Genomic DNA, 20,519 nt, shown 5'->3' on the forward strand with positions numbered 1-20,519 from the left:
GAGCCCCTTTACCTTATGGTAGAAGAAGAAAGTTTTCTTCTCTCCCCTCTTTTACATCCGGTTCCTCCGCCCTATTTCAAAGTATTGGCGGTAAAGAGTGCATGACGGGTATTCGATATTATGTACAGCGAAGAGAGCGTGAAGTTATTTTATGAAACTGGTGAAGTAGATTTTAGTGGTCAAACCAAGATTTAAACTCAGGTGTCTACCACAAATTCAACGCTCTTTCTAATAGTGGTGAGTAGCTAATAATAGCATAATAAGATGCACCTCATAGGGTTATTTCGAATTTTTAAAAGAACATAGAAATTGTATTCATAGGAACCTGGTTTTCAAAAAATGATAGTGGAACCCAGATATCATTACAAAGATGATCATTGCAGTATTATTTATAATGGCAAAGACATTGGAACATAGGTTAATTTTATAATCGAGAAAAACCTGAAGGCTTTCTTCTTTTTTTTAAGAATATAGTTTGTATTTAATTGTAGTTGCATAAAATGCAAAATTTCACAAGAAGCATACTATTGGTTTCCTCTGAGATAAAGAACTTGCTTCTAAAAACAAAAGAAAGAAAGAAAGAGAAGAAACAGAGAAAGAGAGAGAAAGAACTCAGTTCCAGAGGAAAGGGGAGAGAAGGAGACTTGATGTATATTACATTTGGCATAATTTGACTTTTGAAACATGCAGATGTATTACCCATTTCAAAAATTAAAATTAACAAAAATTTAAACAAAATAACAAAAAGAAGGACTTTTTGCTTTTGGAATTTTAGGCTGAATGGCAGTTTCTGATAGGGTGGTGCTTTTCAGCCAAGGGTAAGGCTGAACCTTCTGTGCTGCAGACCTGATGGTACTGGACTGTTAGGGAACTGCAGGACAGCTTTTTAAGGAAATGATATGCATATAGCCGATCAAACCCGGATTTTCTGAGACACCCTGATTTCAAACATTCTGTTTCTTTGATCCTTAAGTACACCGACTATAATGCTCTGAATTTGGTTTAAAAAATATAGCCAACATTGAATTAAGTCAAGCGTATGCCACAACCTGCTATTAATAGGAAGTCAGTTACAGAACTGGATGGGATTGAAGGGCACAAAACTATATATATTGGTGAAGAAATGTACAGGTAACCGAGATGTAAAACTTGTAGTATTGGGAATCAGAATTTACAAATTGCCCTAAAAAGATACTCAAAAATTGTGTTGTGGTACTTTGGTTTGGAGGGAATTCCTGGTTACCGCCTACTTACTAGAGCCCATTGGAATCTCTCTGTACCTCTACTCCAGCTCCTCTCCCCTCCCCCACTGCAGAATGCCTCGAGTCCTAGATTCTAGTTCTGTTTTGATCTGATCTTTGTCTTCCCTTCCTTGGATCCCTGTGTATCTGCTGGGGCCAGGTTGCTCTCTGGGTCCTGGACCTGACTGGCCATTCTGGAGGCTTCCACAGAGCCACAGTTGGAGCCCAAACCTGAGAGGATGGCTTCAGATGGAGGTAAGTCTGAAAGTGGTGGGGAAGGTCCTGGCTACCTGCCCACATCCTTGGGGATTCAAATTTGACGTTTTACCTGGGGACCAGCTTTTGGGGTTCACCTAGAGGGATGTGAGAGCACTAGACCCCAGCAAAGTCATCCGTCTTGGGGAGGCTGGGGAAGGAGATTGTGCTGTTAACACCAGGCTTAGGGGATGAAGAGAGCTTTCTGGGAGGTAAATAAATCAGAGCCCCTCAGCGGAAAGTTAGCAACTCATTTCTCTGGAACAGGGACCGCCTTCAACATGTGTTTGTGTGGCCAGGTTATGTGTGGTGCGAATAGCTCAGAGAGGGCTCAAGGGGAAGGTCCAAATTCCTGTGTCTTCTTCATGCGATTGGAGCCTGCTCTAGAATTTTGCCCTGAGAGAACCAGGCTGGAGCCACTCCCCATCTTATTGAGTGAGGTGAATGGAGGGAGACCTTAGCTGGAAAACTGTTCCGCTGGGTTATCTGTTGCCTCGTCTGTAAAGAAATGTTCTCCCCAAAGCCAGACTGGAAGGTACTATATAAGTGCCTCTGCTCAGAGCCTTATGACTCCTTTTTGCCCGAGAGGTGGCCTCTCTTCCAGTTCAGGGAAGCAGTTTTCCTTGATTTCCCAGGGCCAGGGGAGGTGGGTAACTCCAACCAGAATGAGAGCTGGGGCTTCCCTGAGTTGCTCTCAGTTTTTCTATGTTTTGTGGAACTCAGGCCTTCAGACACATTTCACTGTCCACACTTGATGGAAGACTCCTGGCCTTCTGCTGTGTAGTTGAGATGAGGGGTTTGCTCATATTCCATGTCTCCTTCATGGTCAGGAAGCGGAAGCTGAGTGCCGTTAATTTGCCACTGGAAACTATTTATTAGAGGGGGAGGAGAGTCGTGTGAAATCAGGAAAATGATCTTCTATTATTATAACGAAAAATCCTAAGAAACACATGTCCTGATTAATTAAGTACATATTGTATGTATTTTCCTTGGTCCCTTTGACTAGACTCCACATAGCTTCTCATCAGCAGGTACTGTGTTTCCGACTTCACCGTCTGTGCCTTGTCCCTAGTGGACCCTAAATGTCTGCTATTAGGAGTTCCAAGCAGGACCGCGGATAGTCTACATCACCAAATTTTAGCATGTGCAGCAGCTACTCTGGGAACCTCTCTTCTTGCACAGCCCTCCCCTCACCCATTTCCTGGCCCTTATCTCTAGTCATTCCTAGCTGTTACATAACAAGATTTCTGGAAACGAGACATCTAATCCACACACCCTCTCCTGGAAACAGTGCTTCTGTGAGCGGTGGCAGGGACCACAGAGTAGCTGGGAGCAGGGCTCAGGTGGTTTGAATGTGTTTGGAGTGGGTGAGAATAAGAGATGTATGCTGGGTGGCACATGTTATGGAATATGAGTTATGGGCCCAAGGGTCATTGCACCTCTTATGGTGCGAGAATTCTCAAATCAAAATCACTTGGGGGACATTTGCAGACTATGCGAGTTCCCCACCATAGCCCCTCTCTCACCTGTTGAGAATCAGTCCTCTGATGGTTCAGGGACTAAATGAAGCTCTGATGACCTACTTCTGACCTCCCTTTCTCCTACTCCATTCCCTCTTTTTCTTTGTCTCAACAGCATCTCCATTGCCAGGACCGGATATAACCTTGACACCTGGTGCCACCCTGTCTCCTTTCACTGCACTTCCCTTTCCCCCACCTGCTTCTGGCCCACCAGACCAGCCACCCTGGGAGCTGCCTCCACAGCCTCCCATGCCTTCAGCATTCTCTCCAGACAACCCTCTGCTGCTCTCTGCTCTCCCCAGCCCGTTGTTGGTGACAGGGGACGGGGGCCCTGGCCCCACTGGGGCTGGAGTCATTGTCAAAGTCAAGACAGAAGTGGGGCCGGCTGAGTCCTCTCAGACTCAGAACTTTATCCTTACTCAGCCAGCCCTCAACTGGATTGCCTCAGGCAGTCCCTGCGGGGCCCCTGAGGGTCCTCCCCCGCGATTCATGACAGCCACTAACATGAAGACTCTTCTGCCCACTAAGGCCGTTGGGGTCAGCCAGGAGGGTCTCCCGGGCCTTCCTGCTCGGGCTCCACCACCAGCTGCCCAACTGGCCCCCATTGTGTCCCCGGAAAAGGCTTGGCCAGGGCCACACGGGGCAACTGGAGAAGGAGGTCCTTTGTCCACCCAATCCAAGCCTTCACTGGGTGACCTCTCCTGTACCTCCAAGGGTGTGTATGAGAACTTCCGACGTTGGCAGCGCTACAAAGTCTTGGCTCGGAGGCATTTATCTCAAAGTCCTGATGCAGAAGCCCTTTCCTGCTTTCTTATGTAAGTGGGGAGATCTGACATGGATTATCCTAGCGCTTTTCAACAGGGAGGACTTTGGGGTGGGCGAGAGGTTAGGCTATTCGGGAATGCTTGAGGGCAGGTCATGAGGGTGCTAGAGATGCTGTGAGAATGAAAAAGCATAAGGAGGATGATGATACACCTCTTTATGCGCTTTCCAGAGTATAACAAGCTTTCAGGTGTCTTCTCTGAAGTGATCCTCACAACCTGTGGGTTGAGGCAGGCATTTTTATGTGGTCCTCATTTATAGATGAGAAGACTGGAGCTCAGAGGTTCCCTGTCATAGAGCGAGGAGCCATGGGTGGAGCTGAGGTCTCTGACACTAAGTACAGGGGCCTCCATTCTGTTTTATTACCACCCGACATCGAGTTGGGCCGTCCAAACCAGCAGGATGAGTGCTGGGCCCTGAGCCTTCCTGGAGGAGTGGAGCATGATGTGGGGCCTGGCAAAGGACCTTGTGTGTGCCACCCCCACCCCCACTAGTCCCTATTTTAGCCACAGTTCAAGTTGAACTAGAGAGTTGGTAGAGCTTGCCTAGTGACCAGTGGCCTAGGCTCCACCGCTTGCTAGATTGGTGATCCTGGGCCCAACGTTTGCTATCTTTGCCCTCAGTTTTCTCACCTAGAAAGGGGATGATTATACCTACTTCAAAAGGTTGCTGAGAAGATGAATTCATATCTGTGAAGTACCTAGCAGTGTGCCGGGCACAGAGAATGCTTCATTAAGTGGTAGCTGCTGTTGTCATTACTATTGTTATAAAAAAAAAAGGCAGTCTAGTAGAGGAAAAGAATTCACAAAAGGCCAGAATGTTTACGTGAGGGGACGCTTAGCCAAGGACCCCAGGTGTCATAGGCTGTCTGTTGTGTTTATCAAGCAGAGTCATTAGCCAGCCATCTGGGGAATTTTCTCTTCTTCCCACCCAGACCCACAGCTGCTCCTAACTGTACTGCACTCTCAACATCTTGTGTAAACCACTATGTAACACATACCACATTTTACTGGACTTAAAATACAGGTACATTGTTCTCGCCATCATTGAACACCTAAAGGAATCTCCCTTTCCACCCTGACTCTGGAGTGAATAAATCAAGAGCCTTCCCCCAAGTCCTAGGTGTAGATCAGCTTACCAGCTCCCTGCTTTCTCCAGACGGCTCTGAGTTCTCTTGGAGCCTGGCAGGCTGGATTTCTAACTCCTGGCCTCTTCCTGCTCTCCATGCTCAGGGGCTCTGGGCAGGGTCTCCTCCACAATGCAGTTCAGACCCTCTGCAACAGTCACCCAGGAATCTAGTCCCTAGATCCTGGGGCGCTGGAATCCATAATTATAACAAGCTTCACCAGGTGATTCTAGGCACAGTGCTTGAGCACTCTGGCAAGTCAGAAAGGCAAAAATGAATCATAAAGAGCTTAAAGAGTATTGATATTTGACTGACTGTGAAGGGTGTCCTGGAGGCAAAAAGCACTTAAAAACCAACAAATAAAAACACCACACAACCTTTAATTAGAGATTCATTTGGGTTAGGTAGTGCCTTTCTCCAAAAGCAAGAGCCTTCAGGCAGGGGTAAGCCTGCCTACTTTATAACAAATCCATTAATTTAATAACATGAGTGCTTTCTTCCTAATGTTTAGTTGAGGACAGCACTGTGAGAATTAAAGGTGGCTGATTTCAAAAGGTGGGGAGCAGAGCCAATCATCTGATTTTGCATGCGATTTGAACATTTCAGTGGGAAGTCCAGTGTGGTAGAGGATGGATGGAAAGTTGGGGGTCTGGAAGTCTAACTGGAAGTTGGGATGTGACAAGGATTGGGGGGCAAGTTACATCTGCTGAGGGGACAAGGGGGTATGTGTTGAGGTGTCTGTCAGAACAGGTGGATGAGTGGGGCAGGCACTGTAGACCATGACTGACCCAGTGGGGGTTTTAGCCCTGTGCTTCGCTCTCTGGCTCGGCTGAAGCCCACGATGACCCTGGAGGAGGGACTGCCAAGGGCTGTGCAGGAGTGGGAGCATACCAGCAACTTTGACCGGATGATCTTCTATGAGATGGCAGAAAAGTGAGTCTGACCACCCCTCATTCTCCTGAGGGGCACTGTTTTCAGCTGAGGGATGGGGTCAGGTCTGAACATCGTGAGTCTGGGTGTGGGGGGAATTATTATTCAAAGGGGTGCTAGGAGGAGTGTGGACTAGAATGGGGTCTCCTGGATTCTCACTGCTTCCACCACCTTGACTCTTGGGTTTTCCTGTCCCTTGGAAGCTCTCCCTCCTCCAGATTCTGAATTATATAGGTCCTTGATACTGAAGTTCTTAGAATGGGGTTGGAACCCAATGGGTGTAAAAATTCCTTGCTAAAGGGACCTAGCAATGGGGAGGTAAGCCCTACTAGGCGGGTTCTTTCCTATCTCACTGACCAGGTAGCAGCAAGTGGCTATTGATGCAGACTTTGAGACCATGCCTCCTCTGGAAAGAGTATATATCTGTGAAGGACTTATCACAGAAATCATTTACCCTGTTATCCCAGGGAGGGCCTGGTGCTTGCATAGGTTGGTCAGAGGAGGGTCCTGGGTGCCCAGAGTTGTCTCCTGGCTCATATTCCCCATTTTTCCATGATAATCTCCTTGGTTAAAGAAGTAACTCTTAAGGAAGATGAACTCTTTCCTCCAAAGCTTAGCTTCCATTTCCAACCCCCAAATTTTCTGGACCTGTATCTCCCAGAATTACTCTTGTAGGGTCCCACTGCAAGGCTGAGGACTCGGATCTCAGTACTGCCTCCTGGTAGGAACTGCCTTAAATTGCAACCCCAGGCCCTATGGGCTGGCTGGTGGGGTCCTGCTAGGCTTTGGCAGAGGCCTGACTGGCTTCAACAAGCCTGAATTAATTGCTGCTGTATACCCTCCATGATGCTGGGTGAGATAGGGTATGAAATAGAAGTGAAAGCCATGGTTCTGTTCTGGAGAAGCTTTACAAGTTCTAGACCATTCATTTTCTTTTTATTTATTTATTTATGTATGTATTTTTTACTTAATTTTTTTTAACATTTATTTATTTTTGAGACAGAGAGAGAGCATGAACAGGGGAGGGGCAGAGAGAGAGGGAGACACAGAATCTGAAACAGGCTCCAGGGTCCGCACAGAGCCCTGTCAGCACAGAGCCCGACTTGGGGCTCGAACTCACAGACCGTGAGATCATGACCTGAGCTGAAGTCGGACGCTTAACTGACCGAGCCACCTAGGCGCCCCTAGACCATTCATTTTCTTAACAAGCTTCCTAAGTGATGATTGCACATAAGGGACTTTGTGGAGACCTTGTGATGTTTCTCCAGAATTGTTATCTGGCCATCTGTGAGCAACCCCCTCCCAGTGTCTGACCTTCTGAGAACTTTCCAGGCCTTCCTCACCCTCTGCAGGTTCATGGAGTTTGAGGCCGAGGAGGAGATGCAGATTCAGAACACGCAGCTGATGAACGGGTCCCAGGGCCTGCCTCCGGCAGCCTCTCTGAAACTTGATCCTCCAGGGCTCTTGGCCCCTGAGGCTAGCCAGCAGCCAGGTAAGGCTACCCAATTCCAAATAGGAGCCTTGGGCCAAAGGCTCAAAGGGAGGCGTACACAGAGCCAGTCATGGACTAGGGAAGGCATTGCCCTTGCTTCTGTCACTTTCCCTCCAGGGAGTGCCATTGATGTTCCAAACAGGACATACATAGGAGGCTGGGTTCTCCGTTTCCCTTTGTCCCAAACTTTGATCTTGGCCAAGGAGACCAACTAGTCTCTAATTGAGACTGTCCATAAATGAGGCACATAATACTTCATCTGCCTAAGAAATGGGGGCTGGATGAGAGGACTTCTTGGAATTTCAGAGGTTTCCAGATGCCTCATACAGTGATCCTCTTAGACCTTCTAGCTCCACAGTCTTCTCCCTTGGGCTGGTACCGTTTCAGGCCTCATCTAGCCTGTAACCATTTCAGTGTACCCAGGTTGCTGCCCTTTACAAACACAAGGTCGGGAGGCAGAAGCCACAGTCTCTGTGCCACCTTGTGTTCCTCCTTTCCGTCTCTTCCCTTAGCGTACATTCCCAAAAAGGTGGCTTCCAAGGCCCGGGCCCCCCGTCGGCGGCAGCGCAAAACCCAGAGGCCTCCGCTTCCTGAGGTACCCAAGGAAATCCCACCAGAAGCTGTGAAAGAGTATACTGACATCATGGAAGGGCTGGTGGGGAGTCACTTGGCCAGCGGGGGGTCAGATGGAAAACAAGAAGAGGAAGAAGAGCAGCAGCAGGAGGAGGAAGGGATGTATCCAGATCCAGGCCTCCTAGGCTACATCGAGGAGCTTTGTTCTCAGGAGGTCTTTGTCTCCAAGGTGGGTCGGACCTGGGTGTCTGGTTTCTAACAGATCCTGGGGTGGAAACACCAGGGCACCAAAGACCTAGGGTTTTGCCCGAGGCAGTTAGGAGCTAGGCTGTCTTCCTACTGTCTTCCTAGGTTGTGAATGTGCATAGCTGGTGGTGGTCGCGGTTAATAACAACCCCAGGGGAGGAGGGGTGGAGACATGGCTTCTTCTCCAGAGCTTCTTGGTTCACAGGTTACTTTCTGTCAAGGACTCAGATCACTTTTCCTTCTGTTCTCCAGGTGGAGGCCGTCATTCATCCTCAATTTCTGGCAGATCTGCTGTCCCCAGAGCAGCAGAGGGATCCATTGGCCTTAATTGAGGAACTAGAGCAAGAAGAGGGGCTCAGTCTTGCCCAGGTAAACCTGGGAGGTAGGGAATAACAGAATAAAAAGCTTGTATAATTTTATCGAACTCTACACGGTCTTGGATGGTATGGCTTCTGGAGACAGCTTCAGGATTGAGGTTTGGGTGCAGAACAAGTAGGCAAGGGATTGTGGAAACATAGGAGAAGGGGAGCGAGCATAAGGGGTCAAAGCATGGAAGGAAGGCCCGAGAAGGGAGAAAAGAGCGACGGTATCTGTTTTTGATACTGTGACTTATGCCACCTGTTTCCATTCCCTGCCCTAAGTACCATCTCTTCACCACCCCCTCAGCTACTCCTTCTCACAACCATTTACAGAACAATGCTTGTCCATTCTGCTTCCAGCTGGTCCAGAAGCGACTCCTGGCCTTGGAAGAGGAGGCTGCAGAGGCATCTCCGGGTTGTAGTGGAGCTCAATCGGACTCCAGTCCTTCCGTTTCTGATGAGGACGAAGATGGAGGTGGGCGGCTTCGGCCCTCAGCTGGGCCTCGGGTGGCGGGGGACAGCACCGTTTGCCTTGGAAAGGCTGTTTTCCCAGGAAAACGGGCTCCGGATGGCCGGAGGGGGATGCGCAGAGATGGGAATGCTCTGCCATCTCCCAGCAGCTCTGACCTGCAGCCAGAACTTACAGCTGCGCAGGGATTTCGAGGGTCCCTAAATATGGAGAGGAGAGGGTCTGAGAAGGTGACAGATCAAATATGCCCACATCAGGATGGCCACCTGGGCGGTGCTAGGTCTCCTGGGCACTCCCTGGTATCGGACAGCACTTCAGAGACTCCGCCCCTTTGTTGGCAGGAAGGCCCCCTGCTGGAGATGTTTCCCAGTTTGGATGTCGGATTTGCAGGGCTGGCCCTTCTGCAAGGACAGGGGTTAGAAAAGCAGGTTGTGGGGTTGCAGACGGGACAGCAGCTAGAGGGGCTCGGAGCGCTTCCTCAAGGGGAGGAGCTGTCAGCAGAGTCCCAGGAAATGACAGAGTGGGGAGACGACAAAGGTCCTCCTGTAGTTCAGAGTTATGATCAGAGCCCTTCCCCTAAAGAAACTGGGGACGGGGATGGGGACAGAGCCTCTCTCAGTCCAGGACTTTGGCTGAGCAGTGAGCTGGATGCTGTGGGCTTGGAGCTGCCCTTAGAGATTGAGGAGGTTATAGAGAACTTCCATGTGAACTCCACTTCCAGGGAATGTGTCACTGAGCATCAGGGTGACTGCCAGGCACTGGGCTCCAGAGGCAACATTTCTCTGGGTCCTGGAGAAACCACAGCACCTGGGGAAGGGGGGAGCACTGCAGTTCCCCATGGAGGCACAGACGGCACAGCAGCTGTGCACAAGAGAAACTATAGCAGCCTGCCCAGACCTCTGAGGGCCAAGAGCCCATCCTTGGGGTCTAAAAGAAATAGAGAACAGAGCCCTGAGGCTACAGGGGATCCCAGTGAGTTGTGGGCTAAAGGCTGCCCCCCAATGCTGGAGAGTAGTATCAGCACCCCCACACTGGGGGCTCCCAAAGAAACCCTTCAGCCTGCATGTCAAGGCAATATCTTTATGCTGGGGACCCAGGGGATCTCCTCCTTCCCTGAGGTCAGCCTAGAGGCGGGGAACAGTGGCAATTCCCTCTCTCCTCTGTTGGAAACCATAGAACAGGTCGACATACTAGATATTGGAGATGCCTGTGGCCTCCATCTAGGGGTCATTCAGGATACCTGCCTGCCAAATGTTAATTCTTATGACCCCCAAGGAGAGCACAGGGAGGATACTGACGTATCCAAGCCCCAAGACCTTGCTCCCTTACCAGGGAATCAAGACTCTTATGCACATGGGACTCCCAAATCAATGTCTCCTCACGAGGGCCTTGAAAGCATGTTCTCTAGATGGGTAGCCAGGGATGCCTTAGTTCTGAGAGATGCTTCTCCTGTCAGTGAAACATGCAGCTCAACAGATGGGGCCAAAGGAAAGGAGGAGGAAGAGCAGAAGGAGGAGAGGGAAGATGAGGAACTTGCCAGATTTGCCTACCTCTTGGCTTCTAAACTTAGCCTGTCTCCCAGGGGGCCTCCCTTCAGTCCTCACTCTGTCTCAGGCCCACTGCCCTCCACAGGAGGACAGGGGGTCCAGAGAGCATCCAGCTCCCTCTCCGCTGAGGTGAGGGGCCTTGGCCAGCCTCCATATCCTGTGACCAAGTCTGGGAAGAGAACACTCAGTGGAAGTTCAGCTCCTGCTGACAAGAGGCCCTATAAGACAACTACTGATCTTGGTGTCTCTGGAGAGAAACCCCTGGCTCTGGAGGTGGTTCGGGCCTCACAGCCCCGTAAAAGGCGGCGTGATACTTTTGTTACTGGCAGAAGGAAGAAAAGACGGCGCAGCCACTAGGGGACAGCAGGACCAAACGATCCCACCTGCTGATCCCTTGAAGGTGGGGGCCCCAGAGTAGATTTCACCCTGGCTGCGTACCAATAGACTGGTTCTCAACCCCATGTTATTTCGTTGTTCTGCAAAAGTAGTGAGTGTGGGAAGGGAGGCCACACTGGCTAGGTTGAAGGTGGTCCCCTTGGTGGGAGGTGAAGTACCTTTGAAAGGAGTTATATGGGGAAAAAGAATAAAGATTTTCCGGTTGTTGGAAAATGCTTGCAGTGTGTCCTTGTGTATTTGCGTGTTCCCTGCTAGATGGGGTGTGGTGCTGAAAAGAAGAAAGGAGGTGGAGGTGGCTCCAGATTCACCGGATCTAGATACCACTCCCGCCTCCAGCCTTATCTAGGCTCCCTGACAAGCTCCAGGAGTGAGAAGTCCCAGTGATCACTTTATCCCCCTACTCATGAAAAGCCTAGACTTGAAGCTGGCAGTTCTTCCCAGGACAGGCCATCATTATCCATCTCCCTTTAAAAATCTGTAAGATGGAAAGATTTTTTTTTTTTTTTTAAACCTGTCAGGTCTCTGGGTTAGATATCTAATTTTCTGAATCTAATTAATTTTCCACACCATCTTTTTAAGGGGCGTGGGGGTTGCTTATTGTTCCCTCGCCTCAAAAAGGGGCTGGAAGGAAGAGACTTAACTGTTTATCCTCTGGCATAAAACACCCTCCTAAGGCTAGTCTCAGCTGCAGGGTGGAGGCTTGGCTGGTACTGACACAGCTCTCTGCTCCCACCACGGGAGGGGGCATTATTCTCAGTAGGATTATTAAATGTAAAATGGTAGTCAGCTATTTTTTAATTTCTAATGAGGACAGAACAAGAGGGAATAGGCTGAAAAGAGGTTCATGAGGAAGCCTGTTAAAATGTGCATATGTAAGGTTTGACAGCAGGAGAGGAGGATGTGAGATTTGCAGGATTTCTGTGCAGGAAAAAGCTCCGTCCAGTCCAACTGGAAGTGAGGATTCATTCAGCAGTGGCCAAGAGGACTGACCCTGGGAACCTTTGGGATCTTCCAACGGGCAGCCTACAACCATTAATCCCTTTCGTTCCCAGCTGATATCACCAATGTAACGGCCTTACTTCTTTTTTTTAAATAGATATAGATATATATTTATATTTATATATAAAATAGTTTCTTACAAAAAAAAAACCAAACAAACAAAAAAAATGAAAATCAAATTAAAAAAAACAACAATAACAAAAAAATCAAGCAGGAGCAAATGGGCTTGAGGCACAGGGTAGGCTGGAGGCAAGCTGGGGAGGTTGAGGCGCTCAGTCGCCCTTCTGCTTGGGAGCTTGCACAGTCCCGTTGGCCAGAGCAGTGGGGGTGCCTGGGGATGAGGCATGTGGTTTCTGGGAGGGGCGCAGGTAGGTGCTGAAGAGCTTCCCGTGGAGCGGATCGTGGAGGGAGAAGTCCTGGAACTGACCTGAACGGGTAAGAAAGAGTGAGAAGGGCAAAGGTGGAAAGGTAAAACCATCCAGGAAGGAGAGGAAGAGGGAGGCCAGCTCGTTTTGGGAATTGGTATGTCTTGTCCCTCTCCTTTCTGCTTCACTTCTCAAGTCCCAGCTTATGTCTTCTCTGCCTTCCCAGCCTCACCTCTTGTACGAGGATCCCCAGCACCCTCTCCCAGCCTGTGCTGATGATGGCCCGAGCCGTCCTGGCAGAGGAGGCAGTGACTCACAGAGGGAGAGGCCCTGGTGGGGTCCCCCCTGGCACAGCTCAGCATGCAAAGTCGCAGCAGCAGGGCGGGGTGACCCTAGCAGCAGGTGCAGGATGGTGCTGAAGCCGTCTTGGTACAGCAGGCGGTCGGGTGCTTCTACTTGCTCCTCGGCAAAGAGCTGGGACAGAAAGGGACAGCAAGTCAAGCACTGTCCTCAGGCCATAGCCCCACACCGCCCTGCAGGTCTGCCTGACAGGCTCCCCCATCTCCCCTGCCACCCTCACCCTGGCCCGTTCTGCAGAACTGTAAACTTCACAGCTGTTGCCCTTGCCCTGTTCCCAGCAAGGCTGCGACACAGAGGCACTGGGGCTCTGTAGGTGAGACAGGGAGGCACTGCGGTGCATAGCCAGCACCTACTATCTAGAAGGTACTGGGAGCAGCAGTGCATACAGGCCTTTGGGTGGGGTAGGCATGGCCACCACACGTCCCTCCACCTTCCTGATACCTCAAAGGCCAGGCGAGTCAGCTCCTCCAGGCTCCTGCCCCCATCCAGAGCTGCCAGTGCCAAGGCCACATCTCTAAAGTCCACCAAACCCTTGGCATCCTAGTTGGTGAAAGAGAAACCAGGGCAGTATGAGGACCAACCCTGTGTCCTCCCTCTTGCCCTGGGTTTTGGCTCCTCCCTCTTCTCAGCAGGAACAGGGATGATGATCTTCTGTCTGCTTCCCTCAAAACCCGAAGCCCTAAACTCACCAGGATTCCCAGCATTTCTCTTGGTCATGCTCAAGCCACCCCCAAGTCACCTGGTGACAAAACTCTCCTCTAGGGAATCTCCTACGAACGTGAGGGAATCCCTCAGGAATGCTGAAGTTACCACCAAGTTTCTGACATATGCTAAGCTGGAATAACTGGTTCTCTTCTGACTCAGCCAATGCTGGAGAACTGGTCTGACAGACTGACAGGGGGCCACCGGCATAAAAAACCCCAAGGAGGATGCTGCCCCAGCGGAGCCATGCTATTCAGCTATGCTAGAGACTAAGCAGAGAAGCTCCTTTCAGGGAAAGTCTGCCCCAGTCTAAGCAATCAACACACCTGGGTCACTCTGTCCCTCTCTAGAGGGTGTTGAGAGCCACAGTTTGCACCAAAAAGAGCTCTTTGGGGCCAGTGGTGGCTGTTTGCAAACCTTAAGAATCTTTTGGGATTATTATAATTCAACAGGAAAACCTAGTTAAGTCCCAGGAAATATACAGAGTACCAAAATTCTTGAGATAGTTCAGGAATCCCCTAAGCAGCCACGGGCTATCTTTAAAAAGTATCGCTGAGATCTGAGGCTCCCACTCGTCTCTGTCTAACCTGTCCCATGTTGTCTCCTCCATAGGTCACCTTCCCATCCAACCTTCATGACTCTTCCCTGAAACTCACACAGGTACCCCACAAGGTCATCTGGTCCTCCATCTTGGCCAATCCCTAAAGTGGCTTAAAAAACTTATGGACCTCACTGACCGATTAGTTCTCCACTGCTCCTTTCCACAATGATTAAAACATTGTTCCTCAATGCACTGGATACTCTATAAAAAACGAATCCCCCAGCAGACCTCAGGAGATGGCCATCCAACAGTGCAGATTCCAAACTGGCCACCCATGGGGCCAACTGGATAGTGTCCTGAAGTCTTGAGCACATCAGCCTGGAGGGCAGTGCCCAGGCTCTGGCCTCTGTGTCCCAGCTCCTTTACCTGCTGAAAGTAGCTAAAGGCTCCAGCCACTGTCTGGGGGTCAGAGAGCTGTAGCTGCCTGGCAAACTCCTCCTGGCTGATCATTCGACTCCGGCCTGGCTCTGCCCCAGCGTCCACATGGCCAGGGGACAGCCTACAACAGAATTGTTGAAGGCAAACAGCTTACTCAGCTTCTTCCTGGACACACGACCTTGGCCGCAGCTCTCCCACCACAGACATATTTGGTGTTTTTCTAAGATGTACTCTCACTCACAGTCCCTTGAGAGCCATTCCTCCTTTCCTCACTGGGGTTATTAAATATCTTTCCCTTACTTTTTACCAATTCTTTTACTCCATTATCTTAAAAAAAATTCTTCTACCTTCCCTCTTATTTATTATTATTTTTTAAAAGATTTTCCTTCCTTGGGCGCCTGGGTGGCCCTTTTGGTTGAGCATCTGATTCTTGATTTTGGCTCAGGTCATGATCTCATGGTTGTGGGAATGAGCCCCGAGTCAGGCTGAGTGTGGAGCCTGCTTGGGATTCTCTCTCTCTTTCTCTCTCTCTCTCACTCTCAAAATAAATAAATAAACTAAAAAAACCAAAACAAAACAAAACAAAACTTTCCTTCCTTCTTCCCATTTCTCCCTCTTCTTTTTTTTTCTATCTATAAGTGACACTGACCATACTCTTATGTTCAAGGTCACTTACCCAGCCTTCCGAAGCACCTTTCCCAGTTCCCAGAGCTGTGGCTCCAGTGCTACCTTCAGCCGGCCCACCACGATCACAGGCAAGCTCCCTACAAACTCACACTCAGTGGCTGGAATGCCCAGGGCCCTAGAGGATGAAGAGTGATGGAATGGAGGGGGAGCAAGGAAGAAGACTCTTCTGAGGGGTCACTACTGAGTCTGGGCTGCTGAACAGGGAGAGGAGACCAGGCCCCTTTAACCGCCCCCCACCCCAAGTATCAACCGTTCAGAGTCCATCCCACTGCCCACTCCCCTATCTTTGCCTTGGAACCTCAGCCCTCCACCCCTCTTGTGGTTCCTATGCCCTGTGTATCTGCTCCAGGAAATATTTTGTGGTAACTCACTGTGCCATAACCCTCTGGACATTGTTGGCATAGAGGGTGGGGTTCCTGCTCTCCTCTGGGCTGGGGTGGTACACAGGGAGGAACTGAAACACACCACATACACATACACATCAGGACTTCAAAGCTATGGGTGACCACTCCCACTCTCATCCCCTTCAGCCGATGCCCATTCCCCTATCCCACCCATGGTGGTAGTAGGGGGGGTAGGGGATGTCATACCTCCACGTCCACGATGCTGCAGGGCTGAGAGGCTGTGAGCCAGAGGACTTTAAGTCTAAGAGAAGAGAGACCTCAGATGCTCACCAATCTCTAACTAGGGGTCTTCCCACCCTGAGGAGGGGAGTGGGAAAGTTCTGCCTATTCATATAAAAACAGACTCCTAACCACATAGTCAGATGGATGAATATGCAGTAGGGAGACAGAGGAAAGGGCCAGAAGGTGGTAGGGAAAGAGAGAGCGAGCGCCAGCAGGCATATGCCTGAGGAAGAGCTGCTGGAAGAGGTGTGAGTGACTGCACAAAAGGTGAGGCACACCTGCTGGTTTTCAGGAAGGGATGGCTAATGGAGAAGATCACTTAGAAACATAGGACAGGAAGTTAAAAGGAGCTGTAATCACAGCAGGAATGATTAGGTGGGATGGCTGAAAGCACTTCCAGGTTATACCTGGAGATCAGAACAAAACAGGGAAATGGGCACGCCCTTCTCTAGAGTTCTCTCAATCTGAGAATGAAGAAGGTCCATTGGCCTTGTCTGGAGATTGGAAGGCGGGCCAGGAATTCTCTGATGGGCCCTGCTCCCCACCCTCACCCCAGGAACCAACACCAAGACTTACACTCCAGGGCCCCTCCATGCCCAGCTGGTGGTGTCCTACAGGAGAAGCAGAGGTGAGGGGAGAAAGGCATTCCTTTTCTTCCCTGGGAGCTGGCCCATTCTCTTTGGGCAGAGGCCCCGCCCCAGCCCCACATGCACATCCCACCATGACACTCGGAAGTTTTCACTGATTCCCATTTAGGGTGGATTTGTGCACCCCACCCTCCATTCTTAGACTCAGACTCACCAGACTGTTGGGGTATCGGATGAGGACAGGTTGCACAGGAACCCCTGCGATGAAGGCTCCTGAATCCCATTTCCACCCCCCACCCCCCCAGGCAGAGGTTAGTTCATTCAGATAGCTAGAAGGCATGAAGTGTTGGGGTCTGGGACAGGTCTGAAATAACACCTGGCCTTGCTCCATTTCATTGATAAGTTTCTTTCTGACTCCTGGAGACTTTTCAGGGTTAGCTAGGAAGTCTCCCATCTCTCTTCCCTGCCATCCCACTCTACTTCTTGGGTTGGTCCAGACTCTCTAAATCTGGGGCTCCTTTTTTCCTACCACCCTATCACCCACTATCATTTATTCACCTGGTTTGAATTTAAGCAAAGCCTTCTTGTTGGAACAGGTGCCCTCAGGAAAGAATAGTACCTGGGGGAAAAAAACAAGGGATCAGAATGAGGAGGGGTAGCTTGAAGGGGCGAGAGGAGAGAGAAGTCTCTTTGGGAGTATATAAAAGGCCAGAAGCTCTTCAGACCCTTACCCACCTGGGGCCACTTGCCTCCTGAGGTAGCCCGCCTTCGGACCTCCTCCACTACTCTGCGCCGAGAAGCCGGGTCGTGCCGGGATACTAGGATGGCTTGGTTGAAGCGAAGAAGGGCTGGGATCCAGACAGGATACAAGGAATCATTTGGTTCCTTCCCAGGGGCATTTACACCTGTACCCTCCACTCCCTCAACAGTATGGAGATGCTTCTCAGTTGTCTCTTTGCCACAGGGACACTCCTTTTATTGCATATTGTCCTTAGGGAACTGATCAGAGATCCCTCCAACCCTCTAAGCACCAGCCCTCAGCATCTAAGAGGTTGGTTCACAAAAGGTGTCCATTTGAATCTCATTGGCTTTTATTGTATATTGTCCTTAGGGAACTGATCAGAGATCCCTCCAACCCTCTAAGCACCAGCCCTCAGCATCTAAGAGGTTGGTTCACAAAAGGTGTCCATATGAATCTCATTGGCCAGCATCAGTCCGTATCCCTTCTAACTTCTCCCTTCCCCCTGGAGGCCAGTTCTCGCCACAGCATCTCTGATTCTTGCCTTTTTTGCTCAGAGTGGTCATCTCTCCCCTTTACCCCTCTTATTAAACTCTCTCACCTCCAATGACAGGCACAGAAAGGTTCTCAGCACGGGACACAACCTTGGGCAGGTCACAGGGCAGCAGGACAATGGGGTCGAAGAAAGTAGAGTGGGGAGCGGCAACAAGGACGGGGGCTTGAAGGCGAGAGGCCCGCTGGCCCCGAACTCGAATTCGAAGGAAGCCCAGCAGGAAAAAGAGCAGGCGGCTGAGACCCAGCACCCCATTGTGGCACACGGTCCTGTGGGGCAAGGCTGGCCATGAGCAGCGGCAGTGATTCCGTCCCCTCCCTCACTCTGTCCCAGGCTTGGGCACCCAGAAAAGCAGCTGCCCTTCTTTTGTCCTCTATCCTCTGCCAAGGGCTGAAGTCTGCCTCTTCTGGGACACATCAGGGTGCCTCACTTAGAGCTGTGGTCCTGGGGACCAGGTGTGAGCCTGGCTGACTCATCTTGCCTACCTAAGATGGGTAGCAGAGCTTCAGAACCCTCCCTCCTTTTCTTCTCAAAGAGGGAGCAGAATGGGTAACAGGGAAGAGAAGTGAGAAGTAGGGTCTCCGGGGGCTGATGCTCCACTTACTTCCGCCATCCTGTAATTGGTTCCTGAAGCTGCTCCTCGGTGAGACCAGCTACTTGCAGCCAGGCAAAGGGCCAGAGGAGAAAGAGGACGATAAAGGCTAGAAGCACTCGGATGGGGGCCAGCAGTGCCCCCAGGAGGCAGAACTGCAAAGGGTGGGAGAGAATGCCACTTCAGGACCGGGAGACTCGCTCCCCACTGCTTCCCTTCTCCCACAAGGATGGAATAGAGAGCTGTCACCGCCTGCAGATCAGGAGACAGGTGGTGTGGGAACAGAAGATGGACTGGAATCCAAGATGAGATGAAGATACCAGTAAGGGCAAAAGGGTAACAGATAGGATTAAGGGCCTCATTAATAGGATCGGACCTAAATGTTTTATATCTTTCGGTTGGTCCCCACCCTACCTAAAAGTCATAAAATGCACCTGGCACTTGGTAAGGCTGTTAAGAGCATTTAATGATAACCCCTATGGAAGGGCCCAGCACAGTGCTTGATGTAGCGTAGGCTGGAGACAGTCCCTCCCCCCCACGTCGCATTCCATAAATAGCTACTCTGTCCAACAGAAGCCAGGTGCACAGTTCTTTCTACTTTGGCCCTGGGAGGTGTAGAGTTGGAACACACAGAGGTCCACTTTTTAGGCCCAGGCCAGACTAGTGCAACTCACCAGCACTCCCCCAGGGCTGGAGGATGGGGGAAACAAGAGCTTGGCCCTATTCCGCAGGGTAGGGGTTGCCAGGAGCCAGGGTGACTCCTTGGGCTGCCCTAGGGAGAGCGCAGGTAAACAAACCGAGCCCCAGGAGCCAGCCTTGGGGCGGTGAGGGCAGCAGAAACCTTGGACACTCCCTTCCCACACCCTTCCCCAGTTCCCCCTAGGCTGGTGCGGCCCTCCACTTCCTGTAGCCTGCCCCTTTCGAAGCCGCCCTACCCCCCACCAGGAGGTGCTGCAGTGCAGGGGTGGGGGGAGTGGGAAAGGGGGGGGGTGTTGGATGGCCAAAGGGGCGCAGGCTCTGGGTCTAGAAACCTCTTCCCTCTAATTCCGAGCCTCCGAGAAGCACTCAGTACGCCCCCACCCCCACCGCCGGCTTTCCGTAGCCGCCACCTCCATCCTAGTTCATCGGCCTCCGCAGGATGTAAACCGCATTCCCAGTATCTTCCGTCTCCCCTTCCCCCGGGTCCTCTGCAGTTCTCCGTCCTCGCCCTGTCCATTCTTCCACACCTTCGAGCTATCCATCGCCCCATCCCGCGCCCTCTCCAAGGACTCCTCGCCCATCCACTGCCGCCCCCACGTGTGCTCCCCCGAACTCCCGCCCCCCACGCTTCTCACCCACCTCTTTTCTGGATCCCCATCCCCATCTTTTCCTGGGCTTTAAACAACCTCCTTTTCCTACCTCCACGAGTCCTCCCGACGCCCACCGCTCACACTTTACCTTAACCCTCTGGAGGCGGGAGAGATGTAACTCATGCACGAAGGGGTTGGGGGGCGTCGGGGGTCCCGGGGTAGGGTCGAGGGGGGCCCAGTCCCCCGGACTTCCCTGGCTCATAGCGGCGGGAGAAAAGTGGGAACGAGGGCGCCCCGGCCCCGACCCCGGGCCCCGCTCTGCAGAGCAGCAGCTGCGGCTGCAGCGCTCCCACCGGGGCCCCGCCTGGTGCCGGGCGCCGAGGGGCGGGGAGCAGGCGGCGCGGCCAGGCCCGCGTTGTCAGGGAGCCGGCGGAGGGGCGGGGCTTCCAGCTCCCCGGCGCCCGGGCTCCTCGGCGCCCGCCGCAGCCCCTCCGGCCATTGTTCCGCGGCGGCCGGATGCTGGGGTATGCTGACCCCCGGCCTGGCCTCCGGGCGTTCCTCTCGGAACACGGGGCCACCGCCACCTCCTCGCAGGCCTCCGGCTCGGAGAGGGCTTGGGATCGCGAGATGGGCGCGGAGCTGACAGCGTCCTCCGACCCCGCCCGGGAGTCGAGGTCACCCTCCGAGCGCGGATCGGGGCCCTCGGGCGGCTAGGAATGGAGGAACTGTGTGCGGTGCGCCGAGGCCCGCAGCTCGGGGGCGGGTGGGGCCCCGCTCTCCCCGCGGGCTCGCTGGCGGACCACCTTCCCTGCCTGGTGGTGGCGACGCCATCGCGGGAGGACTTGAGGCGCCCGTGCCCTCTGGCGGCTGCGTTGTGCCTCACACCTCTCCGCACCCGCGTCCTGCCTGCGCTAAGCGGGGCCTCCTGTTCCGCGGGGTGGACCCCTTGTGTCCACCAGACGCCCGCGAGCTCTTAAAAGGCTGGCCCGTGTGCTTCCCGTGAGTCCGCAAGGCCCGGCTGGGGAGGGGCAGTAGGAACCGGGAAGGCTGGACGACCCCAGCAGC

At 52.0% G+C, this 20,519-nt stretch overlaps 2 protein-coding genes across 4 annotated transcripts in view; one reads left to right on the forward strand and one right to left on the reverse strand.

The window, feature by feature from the left end:
* The window catches only part of LPCAT4 (lysophosphatidylcholine acyltransferase 4), a 153,218-nt gene extending 132,928 nt beyond the window's left edge, over positions 1 to 20,290 (reverse strand). The window contains exons 1-14 of one of the 2 annotated variants that reach the window (XM_060619033.3): positions 19,603 to 20,290; positions 18,178 to 18,320; positions 17,622 to 17,842; positions 17,017 to 17,129; positions 16,840 to 16,900; positions 16,496 to 16,539; positions 16,271 to 16,305; positions 15,659 to 15,713; positions 15,440 to 15,522; positions 15,058 to 15,183; positions 14,370 to 14,502; positions 13,142 to 13,240; positions 12,658 to 12,814; positions 12,132 to 12,402 (exon numbers count right to left, since the gene is read on the reverse strand). In XM_060619033.3, the coding sequence (XP_060475016.1) occupies positions 12,248 to 12,402; positions 12,658 to 12,814; positions 13,142 to 13,240; positions 14,370 to 14,502; positions 15,058 to 15,183; positions 15,440 to 15,522; positions 15,659 to 15,713; positions 16,271 to 16,305; positions 16,496 to 16,539; positions 16,840 to 16,900; positions 17,017 to 17,129; positions 17,622 to 17,842; positions 18,178 to 18,320; positions 19,603 to 19,716 (1,539 nt within the window). In that variant the 5' untranslated portion in view covers positions 19,717 to 20,290 and the 3' untranslated portion in view covers positions 12,132 to 12,247. Of the gene's footprint in view, positions 1 to 12,131; positions 12,403 to 12,657; positions 12,815 to 13,141; positions 13,241 to 14,369; positions 14,503 to 15,057; positions 15,184 to 15,439; positions 15,523 to 15,658; positions 15,714 to 16,270; positions 16,306 to 16,495; positions 16,555 to 16,839; positions 16,901 to 17,016; positions 17,130 to 17,621; positions 17,843 to 18,177; positions 18,321 to 19,602 lie in introns of both variants that reach the window. The other variant, XM_060619032.3, reaches the window with a different exon arrangement.
* Positions 135 to 11,191, forward strand: NUTM1 (NUT midline carcinoma family member 1). 2 transcript variants are annotated; one of them, XM_060619031.3, is made up of 8 exons: positions 135 to 237; positions 1,402 to 1,496; positions 3,132 to 3,831; positions 5,769 to 5,897; positions 7,247 to 7,386; positions 7,899 to 8,188; positions 8,458 to 8,574; positions 8,925 to 11,191. In XM_060619031.3, the coding sequence occupies exons 2-8, from the start codon at positions 1,481 to 1,483 to the stop codon at positions 10,935 to 10,937; spliced, it is 3,405 nt and encodes a 1,134-aa protein (XP_060475014.1). In that variant the 5' UTR covers positions 135 to 237; positions 1,402 to 1,480; the 3' UTR covers positions 10,938 to 11,191. The 2 variants fall into 2 exon arrangements, with proteins under 2 accessions (XP_060475014.1, XP_078304566.1); XM_078448440.2 differs by lacking the exon at positions 135 to 237 and having other exon boundaries at positions 1,380 to 1,496.
* Positions 20,291 to 20,519: the final 229 nt, after the last annotated feature.

This window comes from Panthera onca, chromosome B3 (genome assembly GCF_046562875.1).
Source record: "Panthera onca isolate mPanOnc1 chromosome B3, mPanOnc1 haplotype 2, whole genome shotgun sequence".
Lineage (NCBI taxonomy): Eukaryota > Metazoa > Chordata > Mammalia > Carnivora > Felidae > Panthera > Panthera onca.